At 39.2% G+C, this 13,613-nt stretch overlaps 1 protein-coding gene across 1 annotated transcript in view; it reads left to right on the forward strand.

Moving 5' to 3' along the window:
- LOC136875752 (neuronal cell adhesion molecule) overlaps positions 1-7,957 on the forward strand; it is a 75,867-nt gene extending 67,910 nt beyond the window's left edge. The window contains exon 6 of the mRNA XM_067149326.2: positions 6,615-7,957. Coding sequence (XP_067005427.2) covers positions 6,615-6,800 — 186 coding nt within the window. The 3' untranslated portion in view covers positions 6,801-7,957. The remainder of the gene's footprint in view (positions 1-6,614) is intronic.
- The last annotated feature ends 5,656 nt before the right edge of the window (positions 7,958-13,613 follow it).

Genomic DNA, 13,613 nt, shown 5'->3' on the forward strand with positions numbered 1-13,613 from the left:
GGCTCCAAGTAGCCTACTCAGTGGCCTCCACGGTATGCACTGGCCATGCGTCTTGGTGGGTGTGCTATTTCCCAACTGATGAGCCCATCTTTTCACACTGAGGCAAAACACTGGCAACCAGGAATGAGTTAGCTGGAAGATTTATAATGTCCAATAACGGACTAACAATATTGGTATTATATGATTTCAACGTATCATGTTTTGCAAGCGGACGATATGACCTGTCAGTAGGGTTCAAAATCATGTGTAAAATGTGCTCACTGGACATTAGTACCATACAGTCACCTGCAGGGGAATAGCCACCTTATAATCATGTCGCACATTAGTTGGCCTGCATAAAACTTCATCATAAGGGAAGGCTGAATCAAACGGTGTATCTCAATGGTACTTGAAATTCCTGAGTCTAAGTTTCTCATGTCAGTCCTTTCGTCAGCGGTTTCATTCTCCAGGGTGCTTGAGTCGCTCTTGCACTGAGAAGACTTGCTACTTTAATTTCCATCTTCAGACTTTTCAAATAAAAAATCTCTTTCATCGCCATCCGTAAAGTCCAAAATTGAAGCAATCTGTTGCTCACTGACTCTCTTCTTACTAATCATGTTGCAAAATAGCTATATAAATCACAAAAAGCTGGTCTCAAAATTCGCGATGCACATTGGACTGAATATGATAGCCTTTCACAGCTTCTAAAAGGCTAGCAGATAGACAATTCTACTCTATTTGATGATTCTCCTTTCAACCAGACCTAAAATTGTCATTTACTGCCATCTGTTGAGTTTTTTTTATTACTAATTGTGCTGGTAAAGCTAGATCGCTGACCATTTAATATATGAAATTCCGCTCATGGGCAACCTGTTATGGGATTTAATATATTTAATTTAGCCATGTATTAATTCCTTGCATGGATTCTTAGTTTATTCCACTAAAATGTATCCGTTTTTGATTATTTGTTAAAATTTAACAAAAGCTAGATATTAGCTATTAAAAAAATACCAAACATGTTTCACAACATGCATTAACTCACAATTTCCCTTACATTTTGCAGTTCCTGGCCGGCACATAGTCCTGACATAAACCCCATTGAATATGTATTGGATATGCTTGGAAGAAATGTCGGACAATGTGACACTACCACCTTGGCTCAGTTGAGAACATCTTTGCTGGAGGAATGGAATCACATCCAGTTTTCTTCTCAGATGGATTTTGTCAACTGAAATAACAATAAAATGTACAGGCTAGAAAACAAAGTTAATGTTGTAGTACTCTTCATAAGGACACTGGTCACTTAGAAACAAGTGTTTCCACTTCTAGCATCTATGACACTATAAATGCTGAGGCATACTGTTCACAAGTTGCTGAGCTGAGTGACTCAGATGGTTGAGGCACTGGCCTTTTGACCCCAACTTGGCAGTTTCAATCCTCAAATACATCAGAGCCTCATGTCAGTAGATTTACTGTCACGTAAAGAACTCTCACAGGACTAAATGCTGGCATCTTGGCATCTCCAAAAACCATCAAAGTAATTAGTAATATGTAAAAACCAAAATATTATATTATTATTGACTTGTGAAATCCTTATGTCAAATTTTCCATCCTCAGAATACTGTGAATTGTTGTTATTGTTAAGACTACATTAACCTCTTCTTATTTCACTGAAGATGTCCCAAAAGCAGGACGGAACATGTCTTTATTATTGCTTAATGTAGTCTTAACCATAAAAATGATTCACAGTATAGTAAAGGTGGAATATTTGACATAAGAATTTCACAAGTTAATACTTATGACAATACAGGCTCAAGTATGAAGTGTATTTTGTTTAATATTATTATTGTTCACAAGTTGTTGGATGGCCTCTGCCAGAATATGATCCCACTCCAGAAAAAGAATTGCATAGTTGTCTCCATATAGGCTATGAAGGCCCTTGGCATGGTGGAAGGTAAAGGCTTCCACTATCCTTAACCTCGGCACTTGATAGGGTAGAGGGGTTAACTCTGTGCCTGGCCACCTTTGCCCCCTGGAATGAACGTGGTACTAATTTTTGGTGTAAGCCGAGTGAACCTCAGGACCATATGCACCTCCAGAAGTGGATATATTTCCTAAATTTTTTGACTTCCTGACAGGGAATCAAACCCATGTCTTTCTGCGTGAACGGAGCATGCCTTTATTGCCTCAGCAAGGCAGCCCCCACTCCTTCAGCAGAGATGTTCTCAATTATGCCAAGGTGGTGTTGTCATATTATCTGATGTTCCTTCCAAGCATATCGTATACATGTTCAGTGGGGTTTATGTCAGTGCTACGTGCTGGCCAATCCACAGTTTGAATCCCACCTTCCTGCAGATCATCATACCAGAGTCCGGCTCCATGGCTAAATGGTTAGCATGCTGGCCTTTGGCCACAGGGGTCCCGGGTTCGATTCCCGACAGGGTCGGGAATTTTAACCATAATTGGTTAATTTTGCTGGCACAGGGACTGGGTGTATGTATTGTCTTCATCATCATTTCATCCTCATCACGACACGCAGGTCGCCTACGGGAGTCAGAACAAAAGACCTGCATCTGGCGAGCCGAACTTGTCCTCGGACACTCCCGGCACTAAAAGCCATACGCCATTTCATCATACCAGAGCAGTTCAGGGAAGAAATTGACAGCAAAATGTCAGACATGTGAGAGTGAGTGAGTGAGTGAGTGAATGGTAAGAAGGAGGTTACAAGAAGCTTATCTTTCATTCAGGAGACCTGCATGTGATCTCTGCTTGAATGATATCAGCGAAGCACATCTTTGTTTTGCCAGACATCATCTGGGATGGGACCAGGAGCAGTGGGCCTCTGTTCTCTTCACTGATCTCGGGTCTCCTGGTGGAAGAGAGTGAGTGTGGAGGTCTGGAGAGAGGCACAGTTGATACAGATGTTGATTTCCATAGGGAACCTGAAATATTTGTCCTAAATGAGTAAATTTATAATACCAATATAATGGTCCATTATTGGACATTACAAATTTTGCAGCTCATTCTTGGTTGCCAGCACTTCACCCCAGTGTGCTAAGTTGGGCTCATCAGTTGGTAAATAGCACACCTACCAAGACGAATGGCTAGTGCATACCGTGCAGGCCACTGCATAGGCTATTTGGAGCCACCGCAGTGCTAATGCACTATGAGAGACTTTGTCTCATTTAAAAAAACTGATGATTGCCTGGCCATCTGATGATATAGATGTTGATTCCCAACTGATGAGCCCAACTTGGCACACTGGGGTGAAATGCTGGCAACCAAGAATGAGTTAGCTGGAAAATTTATAATGTCCAATGAGAGGCACAGTGCTGTAGCTTTCTCCTGGAGGGCTCAGTTTGGAGGCAGCTTGGTGGTGGTATGAGGTGGCATCAATAATGTGGCCCGCACTGAGTTAGTTTTCATAGATGAGGGGACATCAGTGCCCAGATAGGTTGTGGCGGACCATGTGATGAACTTAGCACCTTTCATTGGTCATAATTTCATGCCAATGCTTGATAACACCCCCCTCCATACCGCTTGCTGTGCTGTGTAGTACGTGCAGGAAGTTGGGATTCGAACCCTGGACTGGCCAACTCGTAGTCCTGACATAAACTCCATTGAACACATATCTGATACATTTGGAAGGAATGTCAGACAACATGACAACACCACCTTGACACAGTTGAGAACATCATTACTGGAGCGATTCCCGGCAGAGGTCATTGAACTACTTGTGAATAGTATGCTTAAGCATTTCTTTTTGAACAACTAGCTTTACGTTGCACCAACACTGATAGGTTTTATGGTAACGATGGGATAGGGAAAGATCTAAGAGTGGGAAGACAGTGGCCATGGCATTAATTAAGGTAATTTGCCCAGTGTGAAAATGGAAAACCACCAAAAACCATCTTCAGGGTTGCCAATAGTGGAGTTCGAGCATTTACAGCATCATAGACACTAGAGGTAGAAAAACCCATTTTTAGTGTCCAGTGTCCTCATGAAGTGGCCATAGATTTAATAACCATTGACAAATGGTCCAATTACTTCTTCCTTTCCTTGTCTTTCATTTCCCACCTGTGCATTTAAGTCTCGCATGATAATCACTTCCACATTAGTTATCTCCTTTTCTAGTTTCTCCAAGAATTCTTCAATATCCTCCTGTTTGTTCCCTGTCTGTGGTGTAAACACTTGTATGAAGTCCTTCACGTTGTTCCTCATTCTCAGTCTAATTTTCATTATCCTGTCATTGATGTAGGGGCTGCCTGGCCGAGGCGGTAAAGGCGTGCTCGGTTCACCCGGAAGGACGTGGGTTCGAATCCCCGTTAGGAAGTCGTAAAACTTAAGAAACAAGATTTCCACTTCCAGAGGTGCATATGGCCCTGAGGTTCACTCAGCCTACACCAAAAATGAGTACCAGATTAATTCCGGGGGCAAAGGCGGCCGGGCATAGAGCTAACCACTCTACCCCATCACTTGCCAAGGTTAACAATGGTGGAAGCCTTTACCTTCCACTCCTCCAAGGGCCTTCATGGCCTGTACGGAGGTGACTTTGCTTTGCTTTGCTTTACTGCCAGGTGTAACTTTAGGCCACTCCTTAGGAATACAGATGCCTTTTGCAACAGCTTCACTGAAGTACAGACATTGCTGATAGGAGAAAGTTCTTCCGTCTTATTTGCCGTTGGGACTGGGGTCCTCTTTCTGCCATCTAAACCAGGGCCTCTCAAATGCCCAAAATCTCATGTGTGCAAATCGAAACACAAGAGCTCCGTGCACTGTGCATCGCTTCCCCTTGGCACCACACTCATGCACCCTGAGAGGCCCTGATCTAAACCATTGACCATGTTCTTTCCAGTGAATTCATGTGTCATTTCCTACGCAAAGGTTTCACCTGGCCTCTAAAAGGGGGGCTCCTCTGTCTGTTACCATTGGTCCCTCCTTTGGGTGTCAAGTTCAGTAATGGCTGCTTCCCTCGGCCAGACAGTCGCAGGTAGTACTGTCTACTGCCACATATGGTAGCAGGATGATCGTGACCTGACCTTTGTGATTTTTAGCATATAGGCATATAACTGTTGAAATGTTATATCTGGTCAACACTGCTTTATGGAATAGAGACCTGGACTGTTAAAGCTTCCTCCTTGAACAGATTAGAGGCCTTTGGAATGTGAATGCATTAGGAGAATGCTCATAAAAGCCTGGACAGATTTTATAACAAAATAATGAAGTGTTCAGGAGAGCTAGATCAGAGCGAGAGCTGGCAAAGATGATCAAAGATGACAAAATAGCCCATTTAGGTCATGTTCTATGGGGTGGAAAGTACAAGCTACTACACCTGATATTCCAAGGGAAGACTACAGGCAGGTGAGAAACTGGTAAACCACTGATATTATGGCTCCAAAACATCAATGACTGGAGTGGTATCAACAACACTGAATAACACTTCAGATTAGCCAAAGAGAGGGAGGGATACTTTCTCCAGGTGGACTGAATATGGCACCTGAAGAAAAATAAGGCATTAAACAGTTCCTTGGCTGAATAGTCAAATAGTCAGCATAATGGCCTTTGGTTCGGAGTACCCCGGGTCTAATTTCCAGCTGGATCATGTATTTTAATCTTAAATTATTTATTCGCCTGGCTTGAGGACTGGGTGTTTGTACCATCTCCAATATCCCTGCAATAGTCGAAGCACAAAATAAAGCCCAGAATATGACCTAACATTTAGTTTTCTACAAAAGCGGTCATACACATTTTCTCTCTAGCTCTAAACTTTAGGAAATTATGCTGTGCATGTCAAAGCACAAGTTCAATAGCAATCACTTGCTGAGCACTGTTTGGCTGGGTCCTTGCCTCAGGTGGATTGTAATGTATAATATATATAATGTACAAAGAGCCCTTTGGAAACTAATTCACAGAGTTGTTAACCCATTTCATTACTTTAATTAGTTAACTAAATTAGTTTTGTCACTAGTGACTTAAAAATAACAGCTTACACATTAACAGTGGGTAGAAACAGAAGTCAGGGACACTGTCAACTAACAGGTACATTCTAATGGTTATATTTTTATTATAAGTTATTCCACCGTTTGTAATATTTGGTTATTGCATCCAACGATTAACATCGAACAATCACTGTTGGTATTGATATTCATTTCCAATATAATCCATTGCGGTATCAATATTTTTGAGACTTGAGTATCAATGACAAAATATATTGATAGTCGATTACAAACCACACCAACTGAAAACTTTCATGTGATCTTCAATTCAACCAAATGTGATCTTGATATACTGTGTGACTCAGATGGTAGAGTATTGTGTTTCTATATAGCTATTGGCTTTACGTCGCACCGACACAGATAGGTCTTACGGCGACGATTATTGTGTTTCTGAGCCCAAGGTGACTGACTGCTTTAATCCTAGCTCAAACCAGTGGTATTTGAAAGTGTGCTCAAATATATCAGCCTCACGTCAGTACTCCTATAGGATAACAATTTTTTGCTCTTTGGCTTCTCAAAAAACCATTGTAGTAGTTTGTATGATGTAAAACCAATAGCAATAATTAAACATCATCTTTAATCTAACAGATTTTCACTGATATTGTTTTGAGTTTCAGTCTGCTCTATGGTCTGTTTCAGAGTACCTTTACTCAAGAAAAATCACTTGTCCTAGGGACTGGAACTATTCGAAGAAATGGCACATACTCACCTCTGGAGAATCGTGTATTTTTACCTGGTTCATATCGTGCAGGCCTTGCTTTAATCCTGGACTACTGTGGGGCCACAAGTGTTGGCTTGGCAGTTGGAGATTCTTTTACAGTGTAATAGTGTAGCTGATCTCTGCCTATGCAGACTTGCTTTATTCCTGAGCTACAGTCGGGCAAAAAGTGTTTTATCTGTAGCTGGAGCTTCCTTCACAATACCATACATAACCTAATTGATCTTGACTCTAAATGTATGATCTTGCTTTATACTGTACCGGTACTGTATTAAGTGTTTTCTAGCTGTCATAAAATTATTATGGAATTTATATTTGATGTTGGTATCATGTAGGACTTGTATTATTCTTGGATTACCATGCAGCAAAGAGTGTTGAATTTAATGCAGGGATTCTTTTACATTTCTTAATCGGTCCAGCTTACCTTTGCATCCATGCAGACTTAACAGCTATAATATTACTGTAGGCTGACATATCTATTAACTTTCTTTCTTTCTTATTGATCTACTGCTTGGAAGTTAATAAAAATTAAAATAACATCACAGGAATATTGTGCCTTATTGTAAAAAAGAAAAACTATATTCTCTTAGGATCCTTGTGATAATGCAGTGTTGTATTTTCCAATATAATCCAAAATATTTAGTAGAAGATGGAAGTGGTATTGTAAAGTTTGTCCATTAACAAGTCAGTTCACATTATATAATTATTAATGATATTGTACTGGAAAAACCATAATTCTTTACATGTTCTTTGGTGCAAGAGCTATTAATTTCAAAAATAGGCCTACGCTAAGCCAACAATATATGTTATATATTTTTTGTCCCTTGATATGAAGGTTAACACAATATATTTTTCTTCCTTCTTTCTTAAATAATAATTTCCTTTCATGTCATAAATATATGAAATGTTTTGGATTAAAAGAGCAACACAGCATAATGACAAATGTTCCATTGTGGTCCTCTTTTTAAATTAGGGTACTGTACTTAACTTCGTGGGTCATGTATTACTTACATTTTTGTCAGCTTCCAAACAGTAGGTCAGCAAGAAATAGCTTTGTATATCTAATAAGATTATAGTCGTCAAGTTTACATAAAGTTAGGGGTGATCTGGACTAATTTTGCGAAGTATAAGAATCCCTGAATTATAGTCAGTGCTCTTTGCCTTACGCTAATCCAGGATTAATGCAAGTGCTATGTCATACCAATTTCAAATAATAAATTCCATGACAAGCTAGAAAACTTTTTATGTAAAAAAATAAATGAAATTAAAAGAAGACATTATTCATTGTTCAGTTTAGTAAACTTACTCCTTTTGCCAACTGTGTAACGGTGGTGCAATAAACATTTTAACAAGTTTTCATATCATTTTCACTTTGTCATCTTTATATTAATCTGTGCAAAACATTTTGCAGTGTAGCAAAATAAATGAAAGTACCAGTATAATTCTGTGCAGAAGAGCAAGAAAAGCCTTATATATGAACAGAAGCCTACTGAATCTATTAATTGCCTTCATTTGCTGGCTTTCATAGATGGTTTGTCCGACTCATTGGCTGAATGGTCAGCGTACTGGCCTTCGGTTCAGAGGGTCCCGGGTTCGATTCCCGGCCGGGTCGGGGATTTTAACCTTCATTGGTTAATTCCAATTGCTCGGGGGCTGGGTGTTTGTGCTGTCCCCAACATTCCTGCAACTCACACACTACACATAACACTATCCTCCACCACAATAACACGCAGTTACCTACACATGGCAGATGCCGCCCACCCTCATTGGAGGGTCTGCCTTACAAGGGCTGCACCCGGCTAGAAATAGCCACACGAAATTATTATAGATGGTTTGATTGTTACCCACTTGTTATAAAATGTACAAGGACTCTGTTATAAACCCAGGCCAAATGCACAGTGTTTGTACTCTGGGCTACAGCAGTTGCAGTATGGGAGGCACACACATAGTAAGCAGCCTGCACGTGTTTGACCTGGTAAGCATGAGTCACCAGTCTGAATCTCAGCTGTTAACATTGTACACCCAACATAATAAAACTTCACAATCACACCAAGTGCCAGCACAAATGTTCTGACCATACAGAAAATAAGTAGTACAGATCAGAGATATGGAAGCATCTGAGACCCACAACGACAACCAGTAAGAAAAATAAATAAGTACTCACCACAAATAAATCTGGTGACACCAGAGGGGTGCATTAAATAAGATCCTGGTCACTGTATTGAATTGTTTACCCTCTTTCAAAAACAACACCACCTTTTCATTTGGAATCAAAGAGACTTTTAATTAAAATTAATTACAACTTAATGAAAGGAGGATCCTCGTTGGAAATGACGAAACTAGTGGTGTGAACAAAAAAAATTAAATATGGTTGACCGTTAAAAATCAATTAAGGAATTCATATAAAGTTACAGACTTTCCTACAATTCTAAATTACCTTCTCAGATCTGAGGTACATTTTTAGGTTGTCATCGAACCTCTTTGAAGTATTTATCCTTCCATTACATACCTCTTTTTCAAATTTGAAATGGATTTAACTTAAATTTCAACTTTCTTTGGTGCTGTAATACCTTTTTGGGGTAAGTATCATCCAAGGAGTTCCCACAAGGGAGGGAAGAATGTTAGGATCATGATTCCAAGATAAAGTATAAAGTAAGGTCAACGTGACAGGGGAGGAAAAATTATGCATGAGAGGTGAGAATAATCACCCCAATAATAATTAGGAGAATCAAACATGTAATACAACCATCAAACCCAAATCCTTTACAAGGACATCAATATATTTCTACAAACATCCATTAACAATTAGCATATCTCCTTATATCAACATTAGGATTACCATGGCAATGAACACATCCCGGACTCGTTAAGAAAAGGCCAATCATGGGTCACCAAACAACAATAGACATTTACATTTTAACAGACAAAAGAAAATCAGGATGCCGAAAGACCACGAAAATATCAAATTTTTTTAAAAATATATAATTAAGAAGGAGAAAAGGAAGGTAAAATAAGAGTGAAAAAAGACTAATTTCCACACCCTTGTAGTAATTTGCTTGGTTAGTAACCCTGCCGAAAATTACACTAATCCCTTCTTACTAGGGCTAGAAGCCTTTACCAAAAATTAAGTAGCAAAATTACAATATCCAAGAATAGAGATAAGTTATTTAGATTTACAGTAGACGCAAGTCCTTTAGTAATAAACATGTGTTTTACATTTTAAAAATTTTCGACCCGATAAAGGTTTTGACCCCAAGATTAAAAATATAGAATTTAGTTGATACAATTTCAAACCAAAGTACCCGACACATGCACATTCATGTTAATTTTCAGTTCAAACACGTAGAAGAAATAATCAATAGCTTGGATAACACTTACAGTTGTAGCATCTTGCAGGAGTCATAAATGTGGTTGTTTAGCATGTCCTTACTTACAATAGAAGCAGTTGTCAGAAGGCACTCAAATCACTTGAAGAAATTTCCAAATGAGGCAATAAAAAACAATAATTATAGAACATTAAAAATCCATGAGGGTGGAAGCCTTCTCAAACCAAACTTCATCCTGGATCAAAGAGAATCTCACAAGCCATCACGCAGAGTGGATAAGGATCACATTCTTCCTCCATCATCAGCCACCAAAATGTTAATGGCTGACTACTCAGAAGCCAAATCAAGTGTAACCACAGTTTCAATGTTTTCGTGCGCAGATTCACCCGGTGGAAGGGAGGAGCTAGAGACGAGCTATTTTATACAAATGGCACCAGAATGCAGCAGTATACGGGAGTGGGCACTTGCTTGACATACACAACAGATGGCGACATATGGAACATCCACACCAGCAGAAGTTCATGCTCAAAAGTAGTGAAAATTATGGTAACATGTGACCAGGAATCACAGAATGCCAGCAAATAATGCCAGAGACATGAATTTCAACAGCAATGCAGCCAGCACTAAGATGTTTACGGAGAGGGTTTAAATACATTACTGTGGTCATAACATGACGAGACAGTCATCATTGCATCTCTGTATTTTTGTACATAAAAGTTTTGGGTTTCATCTTAAAGGTCGTGTGAACAGTCGTAACTCTCACTATTGGTATGCAGAAAATCCTAACAGTGTTTATGAAGTCCCTCATTATGATAGGAAGATAGGTGTTTGATGTGCTGTTAGTGCAAGACAAATAATTGGGCCTATGTTTTTTTTTTTGAGACAACAGTAAATGCAGAGAGGTACCAAGATGACATTTTGATGCTGTTCTTCCATCAGTTAATGGAAGAAGAAAAATCACGTGGGTGGTTTCAACAAGATTCAGCCCCTGCTCATACAGCAGAAGATTCCCTTCTTACAATCTTGGAATTGTTTGAAGATAGAGTGATCAGTGCTGGTCTACTTTCCCTTTGTTCTCCAGATCTAACAGTGTGTGATTATTACTTGTGGTTAAACTGAAAGAAAAATTGTATAGAATAAAACCTCACACACTGGAGGAACAGAAAGAAAACATTATGAATGAAATCAGAAACATTACAGTGGCAGACCTTACTTGCATCAGCCAGAATGTGGTTACCAGATACAATGCCTGTATAACCCAGGAAGGACGACACTTCCAGCATCTTTTATAAGGTAAGATTTCATATAAGATTGTATACACACTTAAAGCAGGGTGGCCGCAACGACAGAAGTTCAGCTGAGGCAGCTGCTGTAGCGCAAAGAACAAACACTATGCGTACGGTACATGTTTATAAGAGAGACCCTGAATGTAATCGGTTAGAATTTGGTGGTACCGTATTATATACCATCTTTTTCTTCCACCCTCTTCATGCAAATTAAGTCAATGTTTTAATTGTGAATAAGATACCTACTACTTCAAATCACTTGAATATATACTGAATGCATCTTCATAATCACTTCATTGGAATGTTGTAATATTTGTTGAAAAGGAATTATCTTGATTTTTAGGTTTATTTTAAGACCTGTAAAATTTCCTAACCACCCTATTTACCACCATAGACATCTTGGAAGGTTCCATATTAACCAATACCTACAGAAAGCTGTGGGCAGATGGTTGTTAGTTATCTGAACAGAAAGACAATTGAAGATTTCATTTTTTGCCCATATTGACTTTTGAATGATGAATTAATTTATTTCTATAATTGGAATCATATATTTATTGCCCCTTTCAATACATGACTATTTTAATATATAGAAATAAAATTAATTTGACCTGAATGATATGGAGGATGTATACGATGGATAAATATAGTTGTACCGGAGGTACACCCACCCTGTACATTTAAAACTAGTGCCTTGAAGAAGACCATCTAGAACAGGAAATCTAAAACTTATTTCAGAAATAGTTTGAACATTTCTCGGCAGATGTCGCTACTATCAATTTATGTGCGCCCTCTGGGGTGAAGATGACTATTAATTTTCAAAGTAATTTTGTGTATCAAGTTTTCCTAAACTGAATTGATTATAGTTTGTTTTTAGTGTTCAAACTTATCAACACTTCTATCTCTTCCTGCCAACTTAATATATCTGCCAATTAGAAATTTTTTACATTTATTTAAGTAACCAATCAGAAATTTTGGGTATTTATTAAATTAACCAATAGAAATTGTGGGTGTGTCAGGGCCTGGGCGCAGAGAAATCTGGAACCTTCCTTTCTGCTATAAAAGCTGGGACTTTTCAGGCCATGTTGTATTTGTGATCGCTCAAGTCAAGAGGTTTACAGTGTGTTCATAGCGGAGGCAGGGGTAAGGGCTCCTCGTCCATCTTCTGGAGGTCCATTAGCTCAAGGTAATAGCAGGTTCCGTTTAACAATATAATAGTCTTTGAAAGGTAGCTCGAGCTGAAGGTTTCAAATTTACTCGCAATGTAACTTTTATTTCTTAATGTAAATTCTCAAACAAGTCTAAAAAACTTAACCGAACTTAGGAAATAAAGAGTGAGGAACACTTTTCTATTCCCTCTCAACTTGATATTGAGGTGACTATGATTTTGTAACTTTTAAATTCATCTCTTAATTTTGCAAACTTTCTCTACATATAGTCACCTCCATAGTATAGGCTTTGCCTCTGTAATGTCGGGCCATAAGCCCACATATGGTTTTAGTATTTTATGTGAATTTCAAGGAGTGTAAGTGTTTGCCTCCTAACCTTTAGATTTTTGGCCAGTAACATTAACCTTTCATTTTTACCAAAAGCCACGTAGTATGGGTACTTGTACTCCTGTTAAACTGAATTGCATTCTTTTCCTTTTAATGTAAAACAGACTGTTGATCATATAAGACAGTGTATACTGTTTCTTTTTGGTAAATATACACTAGTGTCCAAAAGTTAAGCATAATCACTGAATGAGACCATACTGCCTGATAGAAATGTCAGACGGATTGCTGAACAAATGGAAGCTGAATCACACACCATATGTCACAAAACGTGTCCAAAAAAACAGTGTCAGAAAGGTTCTATTAGCTAAGGTACAGTACACCTTTGACAACAACTAACAAAACTTGGCAATGTCTTCCACAACAAAATATGCTGTTAATAGGGTGTACGGTCACCCCTGACAACCACAGATGCTTTGCAGCGATGTGGCATGCTCTCTATCAGATGGTCCAAGAGCTCTTGTGGCAGTTGATCCTATTCCTCCGAAAGGGCAATGCGAAGGTCTTGGAGGGTCCTCGGTGGAGGCTGACGGGATGCAATTCGCCTCCCCAATGCATCCCAGGCATGTTCTATAGGATTCAGTTCTGCAGACCTCGCTGGCCAGTCCAATGATAAGTGTCTTCCCAGCCAGAAATTCATCCACCAGAGCAGCGTGATGCGGTCGGGCATTATTGTCCATTAAGATAAGTCTGGACCAACCGCACCTCTGAAGAGTCGAACATGTGGTCTCAGTACCTCATCCCTGTATCTCCAAGTG

Source organism: Anabrus simplex, chromosome 6, assembly GCF_040414725.1.
Source record: "Anabrus simplex isolate iqAnaSimp1 chromosome 6, ASM4041472v1, whole genome shotgun sequence".
Lineage (NCBI taxonomy): Eukaryota > Metazoa > Arthropoda > Insecta > Orthoptera > Tettigoniidae > Anabrus > Anabrus simplex.